The following is a 24719-nucleotide window of genomic DNA, read 5'->3' as shown; positions in this document are numbered from 1 at the left end:
TACACACACACACTGATACACACAGACACACACACACTGATACACACACTAATACACACACACACACACACATACACACACACACACACACACACACACACACACACACACACACTGATACACACACACACACACTAATACACACACACTGATACACACACACACACTAATACACACACACTGATACACACACACACACACTGATACACACACACACTAATACACACACACACACACACACACACACACTGATACACACACACGCTGATACATACACACACACACACTCTCTGATAGACTGACTCTTCTCTCTGAACTAACCATGTTACTGTTCATTTTCACTCTTCCTCTCTCTCCTTCATCCCTCCTTCCATCGTCCTTCAGAGCTATAAGAAAGCTGTAGACGAGGTTAGTGACATTTATCCTCCTTCGACCCCCCCCCCCCCTTTCTCTCTTTCTCTCTTTCTCTCCTCTCAGTCAAATCTCTTCCTCCGTTCACTCACTCATCCGTTCACTCACTCATCCGTTCACTCGCTCATCCGTTCACTCGCTCATCCGTTCACTCGCTCTCTGGGAAGTTATAGATATTAATCAGTCATCACTTTTTCAATCATGATACATCACATGATCGGTTTGATCAAAACCCTGCTGCCCCCGCAGAGGGACGCTGTAGAGACGTAGGTGGAGAAAGTGAAGGAGCATCAGTTTCTGCTTGCTGAGGTGCCCTTGAGCAAGACCCTTGAAAACCCTTGAAAACCCTTGAAAACCCTTGAAACTTCCAGCTGTGAGTTTCTAAGTGTCCTCAGGTCGAATCTATTGCAGCTCAGAAAACACATTTTTCTCCTGCGATGATTGTGATGCGTCATGTGATCAGAGCATGTGATGTAGAGATAATGACAACAGATAAATAAATAAATAGACACTGAGAGATACTTTTTAGATACTAAGGTGGTAAATTTCATATTTTTTGACACATACTGGCCTTAAAGAAAGGTTATAAAATGAGTTTGAACCTTTACATGTTTACCTTTTTAATTACACAGACCTCCAACATGGCCGCCACCGCAGCTGAGAGTTACAGTAGATTTGAACACACTCCTTCAAAGTCATAGTCTGAGAAACATGCAGGAATCCACTCAGCCCTTTCTCCCTCTTCCTCTTCCTCTCTCTCTCTCTCTCTGATTAGATAATGGACTTTTCATTATTTCCTGTTATCACTTTCATGTTCCATTTCAACAGTCACACTTTCTCTCTTCTTCTTCTTCTTCCATTTTATCTCCTCTCTCTCTCTCTCTCTCATCAGGAGGAGTTGGTAAGATAAACCCTCGTCCTCCTTCAAGCACCACCTGATCCCCAGCCTCCCCCCCCCACACACACCCCCACACACCCCCCCACACCCCCCCCACCTCCTCACATAACCTCTCACATGCACAACCAGCTCCCACTTTGCTGCTAACAGCGAGACGTCACACAGAGTGTATTTATAGGCACGAGTCCCCCTGACTTCTAACCTTTCTCCCTGCTACACCGAGGCATGGTGGCATCTGTAGTTTGACCCTCCTCGCCCCCTCCTCCTCCTCCTCCTCCTCTTCCTCCCCCCTGCACCGTCCCGCTGCTCGCTGCCCTCCCAGTGATGGACACGTCGTCTCACAATCATTAACTATGTGGCGTTTTGCTGTGTGAAACAGCAACTTCTGTAATTTTCCCGCTTAATAAGGTTAATGTTATTCATAAAAATGTGTTAAATATTGATGATTTTAGCAGAAGTGGTTTTTGTTTCAGGCGCTGCAGCCGACTTCTGCATTTAGTGGTTTCTTGTTCCACTCAGTCGTTGGTGCAGTTTTCAGTCTGACGTCCTTTAACCAAGTTTGTTCTGCACGTTTGTTGTTCCAGATGTTTTATTAACTCTGTACCTTCAGCTCAGTGCTTCTATCTGCTGCTGACTGAAAACTGTCTGTAGCTCTGAGATTTAAAAAAAAAACAAGAAGTTGGCATCGAATGTCTGGTCAGTTTCATCATCTTGTTTACTTGATCAGATCATGTGTTTTACTTCCTGGATGACTGCGTATGTTCAGATATTTGACTTTTGAGACCTTTGACCTCCTTTTTTTTGTAGAAAAACAACCAGAAAAAAAGCTCTAAAATAATTGTTGTGGTACCAGAACTGAAATAGAAAATATCTAGAGTTATTAAAATATGATACCTGGCAGCTCAGATTATTATTATTATTATTATTAATATTATGAATGTTCTTATTGTTCTCCTCACAGGTTCTGTTTGTTATGATTTGCAGTAGAACATAAATCATAACAGAAATGATCTCAGGCTGAGTCCAGACTGAACTCTTTCATTTACATTTAACATATTGATTTATTATCTTTGTCTCTGTGTGTTCTCTGTATTTACGGTTGTAGTCGCTACAGTCAGACACACTGTGATGTTTTATGGTTTATAAGTTGCACCAAACAGCTGAACTGTTTAAAATGTAAATTGCTTGCACCTCTAAATCCCTTCCTCATAATGAACACACTTTATTCAGCTAATGAAAGGTTTTGTGTGCTGCGTGATTTCCATCGAAATCTTAATGAAATGTCAAACTTTTACAGACTAACTGAGATATTTACGCTGCTATAAGATGAAAACTATCCAACCAACCAAATATTAAAGAAAGCAGCTAATGAAATAAAGATATAAATGAATAGATTTGTCACTTTTTGTGAAAATTAAGCCATTGATTGGAGTTTGAACAACCAGAACTCGAGTCTTTTTTCCCGTTAAACCGAAGAAACAGCAGAATGTTTGTGACGTTTCTCGGGTGTTTTCTCTCTCTCGTCCTCCTCCTCCAGGACCTGACGGCTCTGGCTAAAGAGCTGCGAGAGCTGCGGCAGGGAGAGGAAACCAGCCGCCCGCCTGTCAAAGTGACGGACTACTCGTCGTCCAGCGAGGAGTCTCACAGCAGCGAGGATGAGGAGGGAGAGGGCGGGGCTAACGACGGATCGGTGGCCGTCAGCGATATCCCTCGCATTATGTGAGTAGCAAGTTTGTAAATGAAAAAAATACAAGGCTTATTTCTGGTCTTTTTAATAAAATCAACCTTTATTTATGTATGAAGGTGCGACGGAGAGACAGGAAGCATGTTTAGAAGAAAACTGGATGAACTTTTTGTCTTTCAGGCCTGCAGCCAATCAAGGTGCAAACGAGTCCTTCGGCATGATGGGAGGTCAGAACGACATGCACGGCGACTCGTACGGAAACAGCTCCCAGGACAGCACCCTGATGATGCGTGAGGTGAGCCGCAGTCTTCAGTTTTTGACCTTTGACCCCAGGCGTCTGTTGCCTTCGCTGACTCCACAGAAAGTGACACTCAGAGAAGGAAGACTTTAATATCTGGACTTTAGTTAAAGCTAGTCAGCGTCACATTGAGCTGGACGACTGATCTATAATCCAGTCACTTATCCGGGTTGTGGTGGCAGCAGTTCTTCCTGGAGGATGATGATGGTGTTCCCAGACTACGTAGAGAACTCTGTCTAATCCCTCCAGCATGTTCTGGGTCAGATGAAAAACCTCCACAAACACAAAGAAGCAGCAGTTTTACTTCCCTCAGATGTCTGAGCTTCTTATCTCGTCTTTAAGGTTAAACCCGGCCACCCTGCAGAGTAAACTTATTTAAGCCACTTGTTTCCTCATTGTTTGGGTCGTTTTACCTGAAACTCATGACTGTAGGTGAGTAGTGGAACGTAGAGCGACCTTCCTCTTCACACTCTCTCATGAACAAGACCCTTAGATACGAGCAGAGACTCGTCCGGTCTCAGACTGTGAAGCTGATGTAAATCATCCCAGTGTGTCCGCATCATCTGGAAAACACGACCGTCTGTCAGAGAGAGCAGAGCCAAACTGAATCAGATAAAACAAAGGACAGTTAATTAAGTAAAAAACAGAAAAAGCAAACACTGAGGTGAGGAGGAGACTCTACTCCTTCAGAGTCTGCTGGCTAAAAGAAAGTGAGGAGGAGGAGGAGGAGGAGGAAGAAGAAGAGCCTTTTATAGGTTGCTCAGCTGCCTCTGATTGGACAGGAGCAACGACTGGTCTCCACTCCTTAAAACTCAGAAAGAAAAGGCGGGAACACAAGAGATTTACAGAGTCATACGTACGATACGTTTGGTTTATTGATCAGCTCCACAGTCAGTAATTAAGCTGTAGAATTGATTGATTATGACTCAAATATGCGTTCATGTGTTTTATATATATATGATAACATTATATGTTGTGTCTTGTTCCGGCGTCTCAGAAGAAGGTTTTCGTATCCTGAGATGTTTCAGAGGTTCGCAGGACTGAATCTGGGTCTTGGTTTTAGAAGTTTGTTGCCATGAAAAGCCCCAAATACAAAATATCAGCACAAAATATTAACTTTCATCTGCTTTAATGCAACAGATAACAGCATCACAGTTAAAACATGTCTGTTAGTGTGTGTGTGTGACTACTCTGCTGTGTTGAAAGCCGCCGGGTTCAGTACCCACCCGCCCCCTGCTGAAACAAACACAGAAACAAACACGCCCCGTATACAGCAGGGTCCGGCGTCGTCCCTCCACCTCCTGAACCTGTCAATCAGCCTCGCTGCCCGCCTCTCTCTCTCCTTCCAGAAACACGGGGAACGGAGGCGGAGCTCTACCGCCAGCAACGGTTTCCCCGGCAACGCTAATCTGTTCCTTGGCAACACAAATCTCCCCGATTTGGTGCAGCAAAGCACCTCCCCCCTGGTCTCCCCCGGTGACGCCTCTGGGGCCCAAGTAGGTTGAATAGCATCCAACTGTCGGCCCCCCCCCCCACCCAAACCCCCCCCCCAGACCTGATCCTGACAGACCACCTCACCTCTTCACCCTCTGCTCTTCCTCGTGTCCCCGCACCTGCACACAACCCCGTCACCACCTGTTTGGTCCTTAATCAGGGTGGGAAATTACCAGTAGCCACCAGTAAACATCAGAGGAGGGAGCTGGTACTCTGCAGCTCTACGGACGCAGCGTTTTATCCTCTTTCAGTCGTAGTTTTGGTTTTATTGGCTGCATCGTTCGGTGTCAGCGTCTTCATCAGCGTCTTCATCAGCGTCTTCATCAGCTTCGTCTCCAGCGGCAGATAAACCCAGTATACACCACCTGCTCCAGACCAGTCAGACACACACAAGTAGAGACTAACTGGTTCCTTCAGATGAAACCAGAACTTCGTTTCAGAAACATCCAAGCAGATAAAAATCAATGAATGTGACTTTAATGATCGTTGTTATTGATCATCTAGAGAAGCTGGTGTGTTGATCAGCTTCTGTTCTGGACTGGAAACGGATTCACTTTCACTTTTCCAGCTGCGTGTTTTCATCTTCAAGGTTTCAAATAATAATTAAACATAAGAAATAAAATAAATCGGCCTCAGAAGTCACAGCACTAAATTTACTAAGTTTTAATTGAGGAAGTTATTTTTCTACAGATGTTTCAGTCCGTCTACACTTTCTCTTCCATTTTCATGTCGACTTTTAAAGAAAAAAACAGAAAGAATATAAAACAAATACTTTTGTTTGGTGTTAAATCTATTAGCCAAATAAATTCTACATGTGGGAATTGCTTGGCCTGCTAATTAATGAAATAATTATTCACTTTATAAAATGTCAAACATAATAAAACCTGTTACCAGAACACAAAGTAAAGACTTCAAACTGCTTATTAACTTAAACTAAAACTCAAACTCATCCATTTATAATAATACGACACAGATAATCTGTCATTTATGAAGCTGCAACCAGCAAACATTCAATATTTTTACTCAACAAATGAATTAAACAATTAAGAAATAATGAAAATATGAACCGTTTCGTTTATAGCAGCAAGTCAGTCGATTAATCGATTAATCGATTAGTCGATCGACAGAAAATTTACTATTTTGATAAAAACATTTAATGAAAAAAAAAGAAAAAGACATTGATTACTACAACATGGTATAATCAAAGTCTGTACTGTAAAAATGATCTATTATTTTAATTTATTGTATAATTAATTGTATGATGTTATCACTGGGTGACACACTCACACATATTATTTATGTACATCATTTAAAAAAAAAAAAAGTTTTGTCATCATTACATCGGCAACATGAGTAAAATGTATGAAATGACAATAAAATAAAGTATAGAAAAATACATTCAAAGACATTCAATGATAGTCTTAACAATTAATCAATTATAGAGAAAATTATTATCAGATTATTACACTAATTGACTAGTTGTTAGTTGCATCTTATTTTGTCCTCTTTGCATCACAGAGCAACGAGGTTTTCTGGGAAATGAAGTTCTAAACTTCAAAAACCAAAACGACAACATGTGGCCTTTAATTTCCTGCCCTGTCCTGTTGAGATCCGTCCCGTTTTCGCTCCAGTGTTCCCCCCCCAGGAATCTGGACTTCCTCCCCTCCTCGCTCCCTCTCTCTCTCTCTCCCCCCCTCCCTCTCTCTCCCTCGGTTCTCCAGCCTCTGATCCAGAAAGCGTCCTCCACCCGTCCCTCAGCACGCGATACAGGTGGCTGATCAAGATAAAGGAAGCACTGAGAGTTCAGTCAAAGCGGAAACATTCGGGACGACAGAAAGTGTTTCTCAACATCAGTTTCTATCATCACAACACAAAGTGATGAAATATCTGATAGAGGAGAAGTGTTGCAACCCGTTTATCACAGTCTCAGACTCTTGTAGAAACAAGGAGCCTCATGATATCGAAACATGCTTCACTGTTTCCTTTATTTTGTCAGAAACCTGTTTCAGTGAGCTCGCTGCAGTTGCCTTGTTGTGGCTGAACAGTGTTTCCCCTTAAAAGCTTTTAACCCATCAGTGAAACACTTGTGTCTCTGTGATTGGCAGTATGGGATGGGCAGCGGCGGAGGCTCCAAGGCTTCCTTCACACCGTTCGTTGATCCGAGGGTGTACGGGACCTCCCCGACCGACGACGACGATAACATCTCTGCCTCAGGTACGTCTCTGTCGGGACCCTCACAGATCAAGATAGAAGATAAGAAAAAAACAAAATAATGTTAAAAGCTAAAAAGTATTGAAATGATCTTACACATGCACATTGTGAGAAGAGAAACTCTGTTATTAAAGGTAAATAAGTTCTTACAGTAAGTAGCAACTACGATTAGTTTAAGAGACATTTTCTCATATTTAGCATTTATCTCTGAGGTACGAACATAATTCACAAGTGTCTCCGATCGGTTGTACGAGTCATAAGTGAGAAAACATTTGTTTGACATTAAAGGACGACTTCACCAATTATCAAGTTGATTCCTGTGGTTCTAATGTGGGTCGTATTTATATATTGTAGCGTTGTGGGTGGCTAGGCAGATGGCTAGCTCAACAGAGCCCACATACGGCTATTTCCTTGCCGCAGCAACAGCTAATCATAGACTGTATAAAATCATGGACGTAGTTACCATGACGTCACCCGTTGGTTTCTGAAGAGCGGTTTTGAAGCTCCCAGCCAATCAAAAATGGGCAAAGAGGCGGGCCGAATGGCTGAAACAAGCCACCTAGCAGCTGGCGGACCTGTCACTCAAAGCAGCCATGTCCTTCATTATGCATAACTTTACAGCTTAATAAAACTTAAACAGGTGAGTTATAAAAAAATTCACCCCCCGTACAGTTGTCATGAAAGAGGAAATTAGCTACAGAGACCAAAACCGTTGTTTGTACCAGACTGTAAACATGTTTATTTCTGCTGTAAAGTTGGTATTTTAACATGGAGGTCTATGGGGATTGACTCGCTTTTGGAGCCTCAAGTGGTCATTCAAGGAACTGCAGTTTTTGGCTTCATTTTACAGCCCTGGAGGTTGCTGCTTGCAGCTAACCTGAGGTTGAGGTGTCCCCAGTAAAAACAACAAACAGGGTGGCTAATCCTCTGAACTTGTATCTCTCGTTAACTAACGAGCCGTTAACGTTCGCTGCATCTCTTCTCTCTAGCCTCAGATGAACTGATACCGAATGTAGCAACTTAAAACACAACCCCCTCTTCCCTCCCTGGAACTACTTCTCTGCTAATTACCCGCTACTGTGGACACCTCCTTTAATAAAACCACTGCAAAATAACACACATAAACAGTAACTTACACCCAGCGTTACAATATGAATGACATTAAACTTCCCTTTAATGAAATATTCTTCTTCATCCAGCTGCAAACACGTATTCGCCGCCTGCAAACATGTAAACCATCAGAAACTTTGCAAATGCATTCTGGCTGTTGTAGGATTCCCAGTTTTTTCTCCAGTCATAAGGCATCAATTTCAAAAATAATTGCACATTTCTACCAGTGACCTAGTTTTAAGAAATCATCATGTTTACAGCAGTGAAGTTCCTCTTTAATAATTAAGAATAAGAGCTTAATGTCACCAAAATCAACAAAAATACAAACAAAAAACCTTCTAAGTAATACATATATATATATACATATTTGTTCTTTTTTATTTTATTGGCATGACAACTTTATACAGTTCAGATGTTCAGATGCTGCTTCAGGGTCTTTATGTTACAACAGAGTAACATCACCGACTATATAATCTTCTCTTTTCTGTCTCCATGGCTTCCTCCTGTTTTTTTTTTTTTTACTAAGACATTTTTAGCATCTAACTTCAAGTCAAATCAAGACAAAGATATGAAAACGTTCTGACAGCTGCATGTTGGTCCCCTTAAAACAAACACGCTGCTAAATTTGTTTCATCTGCTGTTTTCCCGACAGGAAGCAGGACTAGAAGAATTTTTATGGTGTGAAATTCTTCTTCTTTTTTGGTCTTTGGTAACATTTTTGTGAATGAAACTTGTTCACAAACAGAGCAAATCTCTCAAATGTTCACCTCCCCATGAACTTTTATCATTTTATCTGCCAAAAGGCTTCAAATAAACACACTGAAGGTCACATCTCGGCGGTCACGGTCCATTTATGGTATATATATAAACATATTTTACATAATGTCTGTTTGTTTGTTGTGCTGCAGCGCTGTTTGCTGACGAGCTGCTGAAGCACGAGCAGGAGCAGGCGCGTCTCAACGAGGCCAGGAAGATCTCCGTGGTGAACGTCAACCCCACCAACATCAGACCGCACAGCGACACGCCCGAGATCCGCAAATACAAGAAACGCTTCAACTCTGAGATCCTCTGTGCGGCTCTCTGGGGTGAGACGCTCACTGAAACGCTGATGATGATGATGATGATGATACCGTTAATCTTCAGTCCCGCGGGCGGCGACAACCTGACGTCTGTGTGTGTGTGTGTGTGTGTGTGTGTTTGTGCAGGAGTGAACCTGCTGGTGGGAACCGAGAACGGCCTGATGCTGCTGGATCGAAGCGGTCAGGGCAAAGTTTACAACCTGATCAACCGACGGCGCTTCCAACAGATGGACGTCCTGGAAGGACTCAACGTCCTGGTCACCATCTCAGGTTGGTTTAAAGGGGACATATTCTACACATCTCCAGATCCAGCTTTATATTCTGGGACTCTACTGGAATATATTTGCATGATTTACAGTTCAAAAAACTCCTTTTTTTATCTTCTACTGGTCCTTTATGCAGCCCCTCAGTTCAGCCTCTGTCTGAAACAGGCCGTTTTAGCTCCTGTCTCTTTAAAGCCCGTCTCTGCAGCTCCTCTCAGCTTTACGGAGCTTTATAGTGAGTTTCAGCTCATTGTTTATCTGTCTGGCTGCAACTTTACTGTTCTGGTTCACTCTCAGCGTCTCTCATAGCGTCGTTTTCAGAGAAAAAGCTGTAAAAAGCCGCTGTACACTACCTGCTCAGCACCAAACAGACACAGTTAGCTGTAGACTAGCTGGTGAACATAGTGGAGCATTTAGCAGCTAAAGAACCAGATATTTCCCTCAGGAGTTGGTAGAGAGTAAAAACAGAGTTAAAAGAGAGTGAATATTGGACTCACATTCACCAGGTGGACAGAAACACGACTCCACATGAATGATAATGTTGGAAATAAGCAACTGTTTGCTAACAAGTTCAACATATCAACCTAAAAGCTGATGATGTGTCAGAGTTGTGTTCGTTACTTGTTTCTGCTGCCCCCGAGTGGCCAAAAAAAATCAGTTAATGGACATGTTTGATGAGCTGACATCATCTCGTTAGGAAACAAAGCGTTCAGGGCAGCAACACATGTTCACGTTTGAGCCTGGACGTTAAATTTTACAGACAGTATTAACTTTCACTAGAGAACATCATGAGATGAGGTTGAAAGCTCTGAAAAGCTTCTGAGCTCAGATTCTTTTGTTTTACAAAAAAAGTTTCTTTGGCTTTAGACCCTACATTGTGCTAAATGTTTTTCTTTTGTTGATGTCTTTTGTTGATCTGTGGCTCATTTCTCACTGTTGTAGTTACCAGCGTTTCCTGTTTCCCTTGGTTACATTTGTTCCCCACCAGTTTGGAGTATAAATAGAAAACAAAACAAAGATGACGAAGACGTTTCTATTTCCGACAGGTTTTTACTTTGCTTTGCTTTGTCGCTGGTTTTAAAATCAAAACATTCACACATCGATTTGATTTGAGGGTTCTGGAGATGATTGAGAGGCAGTCACATGACCCCTATATAAGTTGAGTGATTATACTCTGTGACAGTGAAGAGAAATTAACAGATTTTTCTTTTTCCTCCGAACCAGGGAAGAAGAACAAGCTGCGTGTTTACTACCTGTCCTGGCTGAGGAACAGGATATTACACAACGACCCCGAAGTGGAAAAGAAACAGGGTTGGATCACTGTTGGAGAGCTGGAGGGCTGCGTGCACTACAAAGTCGGTACGACAACCTGTAGTGTAGAAAGTATAAAGTAGCATCACATGGAAACACTCGAGTAAAGTACAAATACCTCAAAATTGTATTTAGTAAATGTACTTTCCACCACTGTGTTTCACTCTGCTCTGTTCTCCTCCTGCAGTGAAGTACGAGAGGATTAAATTCTTGGTGATCGCTCTGAAGAACTCGGTAGAGATCTACGCCTGGGCTCCTAAACCCTACCACAAGTTCATGGCCTTCAAGGTGAGGAGGAGCGTCCAGTGGTGTTTGTGGTGTTAAAGTTGGATAAAAATGGATAAAAGTTATAGAGTTTTCTACCAGAACATGTGAGCTTGATTTCATTTTTTCATGTATTTTTTCCATCATTTGTGCAGAACACAAAGGCCTTAGAGAGACCAATGACAGACTAAGAGTATCAACACATGACATAAAACAATGTAAACATTAAAAACATGTGAATGAATCAGTCAACCAACCAATCAACAAACTATAATGAAATAATTGAAATTAAGAACACTGGGACGAGGTCTAATCTTCAGTTTCTTTGGTCAAATCACTTTTTTTCCAAAACATAAATGCACAAAAACTGAAAAGTTGTAAAAAATATATTGAAATGAGAACAAGTACAAGTCTGCTGTGGGTCTGGAGGAAATGTCTGAGAACATCAGCCCAGATGATGTCATCAGTTATCTCAGATTAGGCTGGATGACGCATTTATAACAGATGACCTGCAGAGTTTGGAAAGATGTGGGTGTTTGCCAGACAGACAGGGTATTAGGAAGAGATCAAGCTGCATTATGGGAAATGTAGGATCCAGTGTTTGACACATAGTAGGAACTATAAATCAAGATATCTCAGCTCTGCTGCTTCAGTACAGACCTTTCCTTTCTAATCTGTCATGATTTTAGTAAACTATTTGTATGCTTTGATTAGATCTACACACCACTTCCATCTTTTATAGATACATTATTAGCAGTATTTATACATGGTTGTTCTCTGAAAATACAAACATGATCCATTCTTAAGGATCCCGCTGCAGTTAAAGGCCGATTCTTTTAGATCTTAGATTCTTAAACATTTAGCCGACCACAAGCATCTCTTATATTTCACCCAAACATTCATCAGTTTCTGTAACAAGATAATCAAATATCAATATAAATAAACTTAAACATCTTAAGGCTTAAAGGATTTGGTCGTAGACCTCCGTTGTTGTCCAGAAACTATTAAAAACACATCAGTGAGTCACAGCGCTGCACTGAGTGACATGTTCCTTCATCATGAAGAGTTTGGTCACGTTAGTTTGTTTAGAAACGGCTCCAAAGAGTAAAAACAACGGAGGAATCAGATATATCAGACTTTAAATACACACACAATACTTGTTACTAGATCAGTTCATCGTTGGTTTGGATCCAAACAATAAGAAAAATATAGAAACTCGTTAGCCTTCTCCTTCAAAATAACCGTTTTTAATCTCACGTTTAAACCCCGCCCTCTGGTTCAGGGGACCAATCACAGCCCTCCTCCTCAAGATGCTTCCAGATATGATTTTAGTTTAAGTTACTTGTCTTATTTCTCTGTACGCTCGTCTTTTTCTGCCTGTAGATGCAAGTAAATGAATGTTGAGTGTGTAAATGTGTTGCTGTTGGGAGTTTTAGTTATTTGTCGCCTTTCGTACCTCAGATGTTTAATAACAGGAGTTGCTCTTCCTCTTCCTCTTCCTCTTCCTCTGTCTGTGTCTGTCAGTCGTTCACTGACCTGCAGCATCGCCCCCTGCTGGTGGACCTGACCGTGGAGGAGGGGCAGAGGTTAAAGGTCATCTACGGCTCCAACGCGGGCTTCCACGTCATCGATGTGGACTCCGGGAACCCCTACGACATCTACATCCCCTCACATGTAAGACGGCGTGAACGATGTCACGCCACGGTCTACAGCCGCAGAGATCATTAATCATGAAACGTTAATCGCATGTTTGTTTTTAATTATTATGAAGATAAAATTGTCTGTTTGTTTAATGAAACTGAGTGAAGAAGTTAAGGATGAGAGAATATGAGCTGCTGAATGAGTGAACGTGTGGCTGAGCGAGCAGACTAGTATCAGAGTAAATGAATGAAGAACGAGTGAATGAGTGATGAGAAAATTAGTTTGTGAGTGAATGAATAAATGAGGGAGTAAATAAGTGGGTGAGAATGACGATGAAGGTCTGTGAATAAATGAATGAGTGAATCAGTAAGTGAACAAGTCAGTGATTCATTCTGAGCAACAGATACGGGTGAGTAATTCTGTGATCGAGTGAGTAAATGAATGAATGAATGAATGAATGAATGGGTGAGATAATGAGTGAAATAATATTTATCAATAAATAAGTGAGTGAGTGAATCAATGAAGAAAGAAATGGGTGTGTTAATGATTGAGTGAATGAATGAATAAATGAGGGATTGTATGAGTGAGAGAGTGGGAGGTGAGTGAATAAATGTATATGATTAATGAGTGAGGGAGTGAATGAATGAATAAGGGAATAGGTGACATCATGAGTGAATAAATGAGCGAGTGAGTCAGTCAGTGAGTAAATGAATAAATGAGTGAGTGAAAGGAAAAACGAAAAACTGAAAAAAATTGTATGAATGAGTGAGTCAGTATAGATATAAATGAGTAAGTGAGGGATGGAGGGAAGTGATACGTGAATAAATGAGTGAATGAGTCAGTAAATTAAGAAGTGAGTGAGTGAGTGAGAGAGGGGATGGGTGAGTGAATAAATGAGTGAATGAAAAAATAAATGAGTGAGTGAGGGAATGAGTGAGTTAATAAGTGAATGAGTGAGTGATGGAGTGAATGAATGAATAATGAGGGAATGAATGAATGAATGATTGAGGGAATTGGGTGATTTAATGAGTGAATGATGGAGTGGATGGATGAATAAATTAGCGAGTGAATGAATGAATAAGGGAATGAATGAATGATTGAAGGAACTGGGTGATTTAACGAGTGAATGAGTGAGTGAATGAGTGATGGAGTGGATGAATGAATGAGTGAATGAATGAATGAATGAATGAGGGAATTGGGTGATTTAACGATGAATGAGTGAGTGAGTGAGTGGATGAATCAGTGTCCTCCTCTAACCCCGGTCTGGTTACAGTCAGAGATGGACAGGGGAAGGAGACGGTAACCACGGCAACCGCCTCACGTTGCCTTTTGGCAGTCATGAATCACACTGTGCTCATGTCTGTTTCCATGGCGATTGCGTGGCTGAGGAGCGGGGGACTCTATTGTTGCAGCAGTTTCTCTCTCAGGGTGGGGAGGGGGGTTTGGGGAGGGGGGGGGGGGTGGAGGTCCAGGCCTCCTCTAGGCTCACGGCAGCTCCTAACCCCCGTGCCCCCACCCCCTCCAACCCCCTCCCGTGTGTCGCCCCGGCAGATTCAGGGTCAGGTGACCCCGCACGCCATCGTTGTTCTGCCCAAGACGGACGGCATGGAGATGCTGCTGTGCTACGAGGACGAGGGCGTCTACGTCAACACCTACGGACGCATCACCAAAGACGTGGTGCTGCAGTGGGGCGAGATGCCCACCTCCGTCGGTACGTCAACCAATCAGCTCGCTTCTCCCTGACCTCTGACCTCTATAAGCGGTCTCAGCAGATCATCTTTCACCCTCACTACCTGCACTCTGCCACTCCCACCACACCCCTTCTCCGTTCAAAGCAGCACTCCTCTCTCTCTTCCTGCCTCTTTGCTTTCAGTTACACCTTTAATTCAAGACGCCACGACACTGTAGCCTCACCTGGTTTTTACCTGCTTAAAGGGACACACCTGGTTTTTGGGAGATTTAATACACGGCGACCTTATTTGGTGAAGTGAGGAGAACATATCGACGCCAAAATCATCACTGACTGATTGCTCCATGCTGACACTTTCACATACACTTTGTTGAGTGATTTCACCTGAAGAGAATCTGCTCTGCGCTTTATTTTCATGAACAGGTGGAAATAATAAATAATAATGAAATAATAAAGTTTATTTACATAGCACGTATCAAAACCAGCCATTACAAAGTGTTTTAGAAGGAAATGGGAGGAATAAATGACAACTTCCTGCGGTAGAGATCAAATAAATCAGCTTCACATCACCTTTTTCTGCAAAAGTAAGTAAATAAAATTGATTTATATAGTCAGTAAGTGCTTTACAAGAGCCTCATGCAACATATAAAACAGAAAGAAAAGAGATAACAGACCTCCAAAGTCACATGATTAAAAAATGCAAGACTAAAAAAAATCAATCCCCTCTTTTCCACGGTGCTCTGACAATTATGTGAGGAAGCAAATCTGCCAAAAAAATAGTTTTATAAACTTATTTTCTTGTTAGTATTTAGTATATTAGTAATTTATTATAACAATATTTATAAACAAGAGCAAAAAGAAAAAATGCACAGTGTAATATTAAACATCACAACATCAGCAACACCTGTCTGATAAATATATACGTCATGACTGACGTCTGCAAAATTACATTTTTCACAGCAGGAAAACTACAGCTGATAACATTAATGATGAATGAATCACGTTAAGGTTTATCTAATTTTATGAGAAATTGGAGCCGTTTTTTAAAGTCATCAGTTCTACTTGTGCTTTTCCTGCTGTGGAAAAAGTCTAATATTATAATTAAGGATGAGGTTTGATAACATTTGATCAAATCTGAATCCAGTTTTGTATCTCATTATGTTTAACTTCCAACATTTCCAACAGCTTAGATCGGTGTGTTCGTTAAAGTGAATTAAATTTGCAAATAAAACAATGTTCAATCACCTTATTGTTATACAGTATATATTATATTACCTTCATTTAAACTTAAAGAAAATCATCTACAATAATTTCGAGTATAGATAAGATATAAAATAATGATAAAAGATACAAGAAATACAAACAAATCATTTAAAACAGGTGCAAAAAGAAGTTAAGTGGCCAGTGATCATAGAGTATTCATTTTTAGGTTGCTCTGTAAAAAGTTCCAGCCGGTTGGAGAATAAAAACAAAAAGCAGATCCTCTGAGTTCAGTACAAACTCGAGGGACTTGTAATGTGAGTTGTTCCAGAGGACCAATCAATCATAGATGTGATATAATAATATATAATATAATAAAGGCCTTGTAGATAAATAAATATATATGCATATAACGTCTCTCAGACAGAGAAGAACACACAACTTTTCCACACAGGATGCAATGATGAGTGTTAATAAAAACATCACCAGTAATAAACCAAAGAGCAGAACGATAAACAGCATCTGAGGTTTAAAGAGAAGAAGCAGAGAAATGTCTATAAATCACATCAGCAGGATCTAATGAGATGAGCAGCATAATATATGAAACCTTAATTAAATGTATCTGTGTTCCTCTTTTCCAAATACTGAAGGTCCTGATTCAGAACTATTGAACTGATCAGTTTAAAATATTTATATGATATGAATTAAAGTTTAACCGGTAGATTCTTAAATTGAGTTTTTCCAGAGAAGAGTCTCCTCATGCTTGTGCCCTGGTGTCACAGAGAGATTACAGTCATCAACATAAATACAGACAGCAGCAGCAGAGAGCAAATTAGCCAAATAACGCTACAATTTTAGCTTAAATTAGCTGTTACGGAATTGACATTAATTAGCAACAGCTGATCTAATCTGCTGTTTGTTATCGTAACCAGCGATTAGCATTTAGCATTTGGCTAAAAATGAGAAGCTGCTACCTTAAATATATGTTTTCCTTTGCTCTTTGCTAAAATAAAAGATTGAGGAAAGATAAAAAAAAGTTTTAGAAGAGATACGTCAGCTTCAGAGCTTAACGTCTGAGGATATTTTGTGAAAAAATAGCTGTTTGCAGGTGGGAAGCCAGTGAGGGACGTCTGCGACACTGGTGATGTGCTCACATATCAACCTTTGTCTTCCTCTTTGGCAGGAAATAGAAAAAAAATCCAGAATAAAAGTTAAAATCTCAGAAATGTAAAACTATTAACACTTCTTTGATTTTGTATAGGGCTAGAGATCACTCAACATACTATGCTAAAGTGTTAGCTTTGTTAGCGCGTTTTTTTGATGATGTGTTCTCATCACTTAACAGGTAAAATAACCAAAAGAGCAACAACCCAAAAACTCAATGTGTCTCTTTAATTTTAAGTGTTGATCATCCATCTGCTGCATGAGCTGACAACAACACACGTCCCTCAACGTTAGAGCGTTAACCTCTTCGCTCTACGCCATCACAGTCTACACACACACACAGTCTTTTACTTCTGCCTTTGTTTTAAACGTTGGGGGAAATGCTCGTGTGTTGTTTTGTCTGCTGTGTTTTTGTTCCATATGACTGTTATCTGTGAAATATTACCAAAAAGGGATTTCTTCTCATCCAGTCTTAACTTTCATCCTTGATTGTGTGAGCTCTGAAACATCCAAAATAACTTTTTTATGATACACAAACAAGATGTTTGTAAGAGTCAGCAGCTGGAAAATCAGAGCAAAGTTGAGCATGAGATCATAGCAGAGTGCGGTCCATTTAAATTAATCTATTATTTAGGACACGCAGTCAAACCACATAAAGAGGAAACAGGACACGGCTGAGCTGAGCAGAGCTGGGCACATCAAGGATGGATCTCAGATCTGATGATCCGAGTCAATCATATCCTCTGTGTTTTTCCATTCTGCCTTCACTCTCTGATTCTCAGATGTCAGTGTTTGATATCCTGATTGATTAAACATGTACGTTTGACTGACTGCGTCTCCGTCCTGCAGCAGTTGGTGGTTATGTGTTGGTGTTTTTTTTCATGTAGAGACAGCACATCATTACCTGTTAACATGTTTGTGTGTGTTTTACTGTCAGACCAGAGTTGCTCACAGCCAAGCCCGGCCTCAGCCCCCCCCTCAGCTCCCCCTCTCCCCCCCCCCCATCGCCCCCGCCCCCCCCCCCCCCCCTCCCACCGTTCCCCCGCCGGCTCCCGGACAAAACATAACAACCTACATCGTAGCGTTTGATTCTGCACACAGGCTCCGATGATGAGCTGCTGGTCGATTTTTCCTTCCTCGGCAGGTGGGATCGACTTTCATCCCACAAAAAAATCAAAATAAAACAGAGCTGTATTGTAAAACTGTAGAAAAGTCCCTCCACTGGACTTCTTCAACAGAGGAGGGTGTACATTGCCAGTTGAACCATCTCTGCTGAACCATTTCCACTGGCACTGTTTATCCATGCCGTGCAAAGATATGATGCATTTCCGTGTTTACCTGCCACTTTATTGCCAAAATATCCACCTTCAACTGAGTTTCATTGCGTTAAACTGATTGGCTCAACATCTTTGACCTTGTTAATGAGAAAGAAAGCACAACGTTTTCTACTCCTACATTAATTTTCTTTTCATTTATAAGCAGCTACAGGAAATACATCTTTATTTGTCACTGAGATTATTTGACTATTAACTATTTGGAGCTTTGATTAATTTGTGGTCCATGTGTGCAGCTCGCTGACGCTTGAATAATTCATTTTAATCAAACACTGTCATCAAAATCAATGGAAAACCAGCAAGCAGCCTCTTGCGCTGTCCTGCGTTAGCTGTCGCTGTGACAGCATCCTCCCCAACACTGAGCCTCCTCTGACCTGAAGAGCTCAGGAGCTTCATTTCTCGTTCAAATCGCTCAGAAACTGCTGCAATAATCTCCTCCTGGAGGCGAGGCCGAGGAGGCCTTGAGGTGTGATTGGCTTGGGTGTGAGGCTGGTGCTGAAAGCTCTTCTGTCCAACCCCCGTTTGTTTGTGTGTGTGTGTGTGTGTGTGTGTGTGTGTGTGTGTGTGTGTGTGTGTGTGTGTGTGTGTGTGTGCCCTGTCCCACCTCCTGCAGCTTACATCCACTCCAACCAGATCATGGGCTGGGGAGAGAAGGCAATTGAGATCCGCTCCGTGGAGACGGGACACCTCGACGGAGTTTTCATGCACAAGCGAGCTCAGCGACTGAAGTTCCTGTCAGAGAGGAACGACAAGGTTGGTGTGAACACACACACACACACACACACACACACACACACACACACACACACACACACGGTTGTGTTACCTTCACCCTAAAATGTAACGATTTATTTTGTGGGATCTTGCTTTTTGTCCCCAAAAGAGAGACGAGTCCCCACAATATGAATGTGTAAACATGTGTCCCCATAACATCAGTAATACAAGTCCACACACACACACGCACATATATACATATGCATTGAAAAACTGTATCCATGCATGAAGAGATTTTGGCTGAACATTTTAACTTTGAGATCGTTTTCCTTCATTCTTCCATCACACTTTTCTTCTATAACAACGATAGTTGAAAACATTTTATGAACCAAAATTTAAAAACAACTCTAAGAACTTAATTCTGAAAATTAAGCTGCTTTTACCAGTTTTACACCCGTGTTCTGACTGTAAACCTTTTCTTGTTTTTGCCACTAACTTAATGAAACTTAATTTGTAAATACATCTCCCAAATTTTACATGTTTCTTAAGAAATACAACTTGCACTGTATACAAACTGTTCTAAATATATATACAGTATATATCTATGTTTATGATATACTGAACATCATGTGTGCAAACAAAACATTTGACAAATTCCTCATTTCTCTTTGTATCCATCACTTAAAACAAATATTGCACTCAGATTTTGAAGATATTTTAACTTAGAACAAATTTCTGCATTTTTATGGAAATATTATTTAATTACAAATTATATTAAAACATCCCAAATATGTGATTTAGTGCCATAATTAATAATGTAATGTTTCATTCTTATTTCACCAAGGATCATTTTTGTCCTTTTCTTTCACCTTAAAAGCAGATTATATCTTTAAAGGATATTTAATAACATGTTTAGAATATAAATAATGAATATAGAACATTAATCTACATTTAATCATCTATTCTTCAAAGTAAAAATGAACATTTCACACATGCAGCACATAGACAAAAGAGAAAGTGAAAGAGATTTTAAATAAAAGTCTCCTCATGCATCTGGTTTCCTGCAGGTTTTCTTTGCCTCGGTTCGTTCTGGAGGCAGCAGCCAAGTCTTCTTCATGACCCTCAACAGAAGCTCCATGATGAACTGGTAACCCTTCTCCTTCGACCCGCAACCCTCCTCTTCTTCACTCTGAACATCGCCCACCACCCGGAGAGAGGAACAGAGGGATGACAGGAGGACGGTGTGTGTGTGTGTGTGTGTGTGTGTGTGTGTGTATATGAGTGTGTGTGTGTGTGTGAAGTGCAGCGGACCGCCGAGGAAATCATTGACTGGAGGACGAGTAAACTCACAGGAGTGTGTCACCCACCTACAGTAGCTTCCCTCCAACCACGACGGCACAGACCCACAGACCCCTCGGGTGCCGGCCAGGCCAAGGTGACTCCACATTACTGTCAGTAGATGATGCCTCCGCCTTCCCTGTGGACATTTTCGATTTGGGCTGATGGTTGTTCTAGAGAGTTTCAAGGACACTGGCGTCACGCCGAGTAGCCTTTGACTGAACGGGGAGCTGTGGACGAGTTCTCTGTGTAGCACACCGATGATTTTCTTTACAGGGTGTTCACACTGCGAGTAGGTTTGTCAATCCGTCGCTCCGCTCTGATTGTTGGTGACGATGCGGGTGTTCTGAAACTGCATCTTTTTACTGCGCTGTGTTGTTATAGTCAATAAATACTGCTGGTGATTAAAGTAGCATCAAAACAGGAGAAAAAAAAAAAAACTCAAAAAATGGATGCAACACATTTTGAGACGTGTCACCTGTAGATGTTAAAAATAAGTTTCAAAGAAGCTTTTGATATGTGTGATGTGCATCTAGTCTGATTTGCACTCTCTTCACGGAAGTATCTGCTTGGCAAAGCTAACCCACAACTTTTGCTTTGCTCATTGTGGTCTGGTTAGGGGGCATTGTCAATCAGCGCTAAACCACAATCTCTTTGCATGCGACTGAGAGTGTATCCACACTGAGCTGGCTAAATCTTTCTTCCGTTTTTTGGCCTTATAGCCTCATAAAGTCTGCATTTTTATCACCTGAAAACTGAGCTTTTCAAAAAATTGGCAGATAAATCGGAGAGCTCCAGCTGTAGGTTTGACTGTGTAAAGGGGGAAAATGAAGCTTTTACAATAGATGATGACAAACAGTAAGCTTCCCAGACAGTATCACTGCTGAACAGATGCACAAACCACGAAGATACGAATCTTTTATGAAAACATTGTTTTCAAAATCAGCTGCGTGTAACCAATCTGAGCCAATCAAATGATAAATATAATGCTAATCTTTGTCATAGTTTGATGATTGGTCTGGCTTCCAACCGCAGCAGCTCGACCGATACTCGGTGCAGGTTTTCTAGACTAACATCTTGTAGCAAAAACTTAAAGATGAGCTGTCAGTTGTTCTGATTGAAATCTGACCCTCTGTAGGAAATGAATGCTCACAGTGTGAACACTCATTCAGAATACTGCTGCTAAAAAAAAAAAAAAGTCAAAGTCACTTCCCCATTAGGAGAGGAAAGGACCAAAAAAAAAACCCACAAACAAGCAGTTAGTGCCACACGGGAAACGAGACATTTTACACTTGTCACTGCGGATGCTGCGCAGTCGGTTTCAGCTACTGTGGCGTTAACAGGTGTATCTCTGTTGGGGGGGGGGGGGGGGGGGGGGAAGGAAGGTTGTAGATATTGTATTATATCTGCAGCACAATAACAAAAATCTTCACACCATTTCTCACAAGAAGAACTTGGCGTAGAGTAGTTGCCAACTTCTGGAAGTTTTTACTTTTGCTGCCCTTTGTTCTCCCCACCTTTTATTCTGTCCCTGCTGTTCTGTGTGCACTGCACTCGTGTAAATACTCACTTTGATGTTAAGGACAGACTTTGCAAAGCAGGTGAGAACACTGAAGAAAAAAAATAACGGTCATGCTTTTTTTTTGTTTTGTTTTGTTTGTTTTTTTTAATGTCATACCTCTGTAAATCTGTCCGTACTGTAGTTTCTCTCAGATGGGAGGGGTTTTCTGACCGAGGAGCAGCCGAGCGAGGACTTACGCAAAAGTTTTGTTTGGGTTTAACACCCTCCGAGTTTGCTCTTTATCTCTGTAGTTCATCGCTGTTTATTTAGTTGTGCATTTTGCATGATGACATACGATGTTTTTACCTGTTCTCACTTGTAAGTTGAAATCGTAAGTTTAAGGCAATACACTGGCTGGTCTGACTGTAGAAGCTGACAGACAAACTTTGAGCTGTAAATTGAAAGAGTTTTGAAATTATTAGCTTAGCATCTGGGCTTCTATCAGTCAGATAAGTTGATATTGTGCACTGGATTATTCTACATTTTCCATGGAATTTATATTTTAGGCATTTTATCGATGCTCATACCCAGAGCAGCTTATATAGAGCGATCAGGAAGGGGGATGGGTTTCCTGTGCGAGGACAAATTGGATGATATTTTCTATTTTTTAAGGGTTTACTCTTTGACGATGGTCTCTGTAAACACTGGTGAGTGTGTGTGTGTGTTGGGGGAGGGTGGGGGGGGGGGGGGGGTGGATTGTGATCAGGCTACTATGAAAGGAAACTGGCTCATCTTTTACTTAATATTCTTTTATTGTTCATCGATCTGAAAGGATGCGATAGGTGTAAGCGATGCCACTTTGCGGCCAGCTGAAGCCTTTTACATGTGCAGGATGTTTAACCCGACATCCTGTGAATAAAGGTCAGGAGGCAGGGTCAGATGGAGAAACCATAGATAAAAGATATATATATACTGTAAGAATTTTCGTTATGATGATATCTTACTCATCATTTTAGAGAAAGACAAAAAATAATGTTCACTTATTAAAGCTTAGTTGTCTTTCTACAGAATAGAGAACATAGCTATAAGGATTTCTAAAAAAAAAAACAAACAAACAATGTTTTTATCGTGGTATTATTTGTATTTGTATTTCAATTTTTGTACGTATCAAGACTGTGAACGTATGTACGGCTGTCGGCGTGTGTGTGTGTGTGTGTGTGTGTGTGTGTGTGCGTGTGTGTGAGTGTGTAGGTGGGCAGGTGTGAGCACAGAAGTGTGTGACATGCATGTTGAGTGTATGTTTTCACCTCGTCTGAATCACTGGAATCAGTCAAAAGACGACCTCAATCTGGTAACACGCATCTGTGATGTTGGAAATTCTACAATAAATGTCGGCTCCTTGTACAGCAACTCAGCCTGCTCCGATCTCTTTCTTCATTTCTTTATAACACACAATATATAAGTCTCATTCACAGGTGGACATGATCAAAAACCAAAGAATCCTGCACCCTGTCGATCACTCGTACTCACTTTAGAAAACCAGTATAAGTGATCGACAGGGTGCAGCATTCCTTTGATTCTTCACATCAGATTTTGACAACAAAGTTCTTGCACATCATGTTGTACCGACAGAAAAACCAGAGAATCTCGTATCCTGTCGATGGTTTACACTTTATTAACATGTACAAGTTATTGACAGATTATTTGGTTTCTTCATATTTGATTTTAACCATCTCTGATCACATTTGTGCTTGACATCAGTGCTTAAATGAGTTAATAGAAATATGAATCAATCAAAACAAAAAAAACATAATTTATTTATTACTCATTAATAAAGCAAAATATTAAATGTTTGCTGCTGATACCAAATATTTGCTCCAGAAATGTACCAACGTCATTCTTATGATTTTTTTTAGAATAAAGGATATAAATAGAGACAAATAATAATAATAAAAATAAAATTAAAAATACATTTAAAGGTGCACTATGCAACATTTCCCTAAAAAACAATGTATAGACTCATACAAAAATAATCCCTCTCAATCATCACAATGACCCACTAGAAGTGTGTGGTGGTGTATTTATCTGCCTGTATTTTCTTGTTTTGCTGTGTTTGGGGCGTTTCTGGGCGTCAACCTTTGGGCAGTGGGTGTGTCGTCTCCAGCCAATAACAGCGCAGGATGTGAAGTAGTGACCAGATTACATCACTGTCTCCGTCTCTCTCCTCTGCTCCGCTCTGCTCTCTGTCTTTGTGTCATGGATGTATAAAGAGCAACAGGTCTGTGTGTCTGTTGACCGAGGGCAGAGCTACACACACGCAGAGCAGAGAGGATGAATCTCTGTATTCACACTAAATCCAGCAATACGGCACCTTCCTGCAGGGTCGTGTGGGGGGTGTGGGTGTGTTTATTTGTTCTTTAGAATGTAACCGCTGTGAAACAATCAGAAAATAAAGTTTTATTGAACTGATTCACGGCTTTGTTCTCACCAGCGCTGCTCAGTCTCTTCATTCACTCTCTAGCTCGCTCGACCACTGCTGCTCTCTCTCTCTCTTGAGTCGGGGACGAGGGGCCAACTTTGAATGTTGTTTGTTTACAAATAACAACTGACAGATCCTGCATAGTGCACCTTTAAAATCTATTTACAGAATAGAATTATAATAGTTGTGAGATGGGATATAAACATTTGAAATAAAATAAATGAATAAATGAAATGTGACATGTAAATAAATAATTAAATTATATAACAGTGGAGGTGGAACACAAAGTCCAGTTTGATTAAATATATGAAAATGACAAGTGCAGGGATTAAATGAATGCAGTTTTTTTGGATTTTGGGTGACATGATGATGATGTGATGGGAAATATTGATGTGATGGAACATTAAAAAATAATTAGAAATCAATGGAAATAATGTAATAATAACTCGCAAACATATGTGACATATAAGACTTCTCTTTTTTTCTTGAACTTGGTTTGTCAGGATGTTTCAGATTTCAGTCAAGTGAGTCAAAATTCTCAGATTTTCATCCAATGAGCCCTAATAGAGAAGATTTACAGGTCAAAGCCATTGAACAGGGTATATCAAGTATATTAACAAACAAAATATCTCATA

At 40.8% G+C, this 24719-nt stretch overlaps 1 protein-coding gene across 12 annotated transcripts in view; it reads left to right on the top strand.

Moving 5' to 3' along the window:
- tnikb (TRAF2 and NCK interacting kinase b) overlaps positions 1–23015 on the top strand; it is a 76928-nt gene extending 53913 nt beyond the window's left edge. For 6 of the 12 annotated variants that reach the window (XM_044339014.1, XM_044339017.1, XM_044339021.1 and 3 more), the window contains 13 exons: positions 385–408; positions 1304–1312; positions 2847–3028; positions 3174–3288; positions 6891–6999; positions 9015–9191; positions 9312–9455; positions 10673–10807; positions 10947–11047; positions 12548–12697; positions 14216–14375; positions 18666–18805; positions 19834–23015. In XM_044339014.1, the coding sequence (XP_044194949.1) occupies positions 385–408; positions 1304–1312; positions 2847–3028; positions 3174–3288; positions 6891–6999; positions 9015–9191; positions 9312–9455; positions 10673–10807; positions 10947–11047; positions 12548–12697; positions 14216–14375; positions 18666–18805; positions 19834–19917 (1530 nt within the window). In that variant the 3' untranslated portion in view covers positions 19918–23015. The remainder of the gene's footprint in view (positions 1–384; positions 409–1303; positions 1313–2846; positions 3029–3173; positions 3289–6890; positions 7000–9014; positions 9192–9311; positions 9456–10672; positions 10808–10946; positions 11048–12547; positions 12698–14215; positions 14376–18665; positions 18806–19833) is intronic. The other 6 variants (XM_044339015.1, XM_044339024.1, XM_044339022.1 and 3 more) reach the window with 2 other exon arrangements.
- Positions 23016–24719: the final 1704 nt, after the last annotated feature.

Source organism: Thunnus albacares, chromosome 21 (genome assembly GCF_914725855.1).
Source record: "Thunnus albacares chromosome 21, fThuAlb1.1, whole genome shotgun sequence".
Taxonomy (NCBI): domain Eukaryota; kingdom Metazoa; phylum Chordata; class Actinopteri; order Scombriformes; family Scombridae; genus Thunnus; species Thunnus albacares.
Note: the sequence above shows the minus strand (reverse complement) of the source record. Positions and strands in the feature narration are given on the sequence as shown.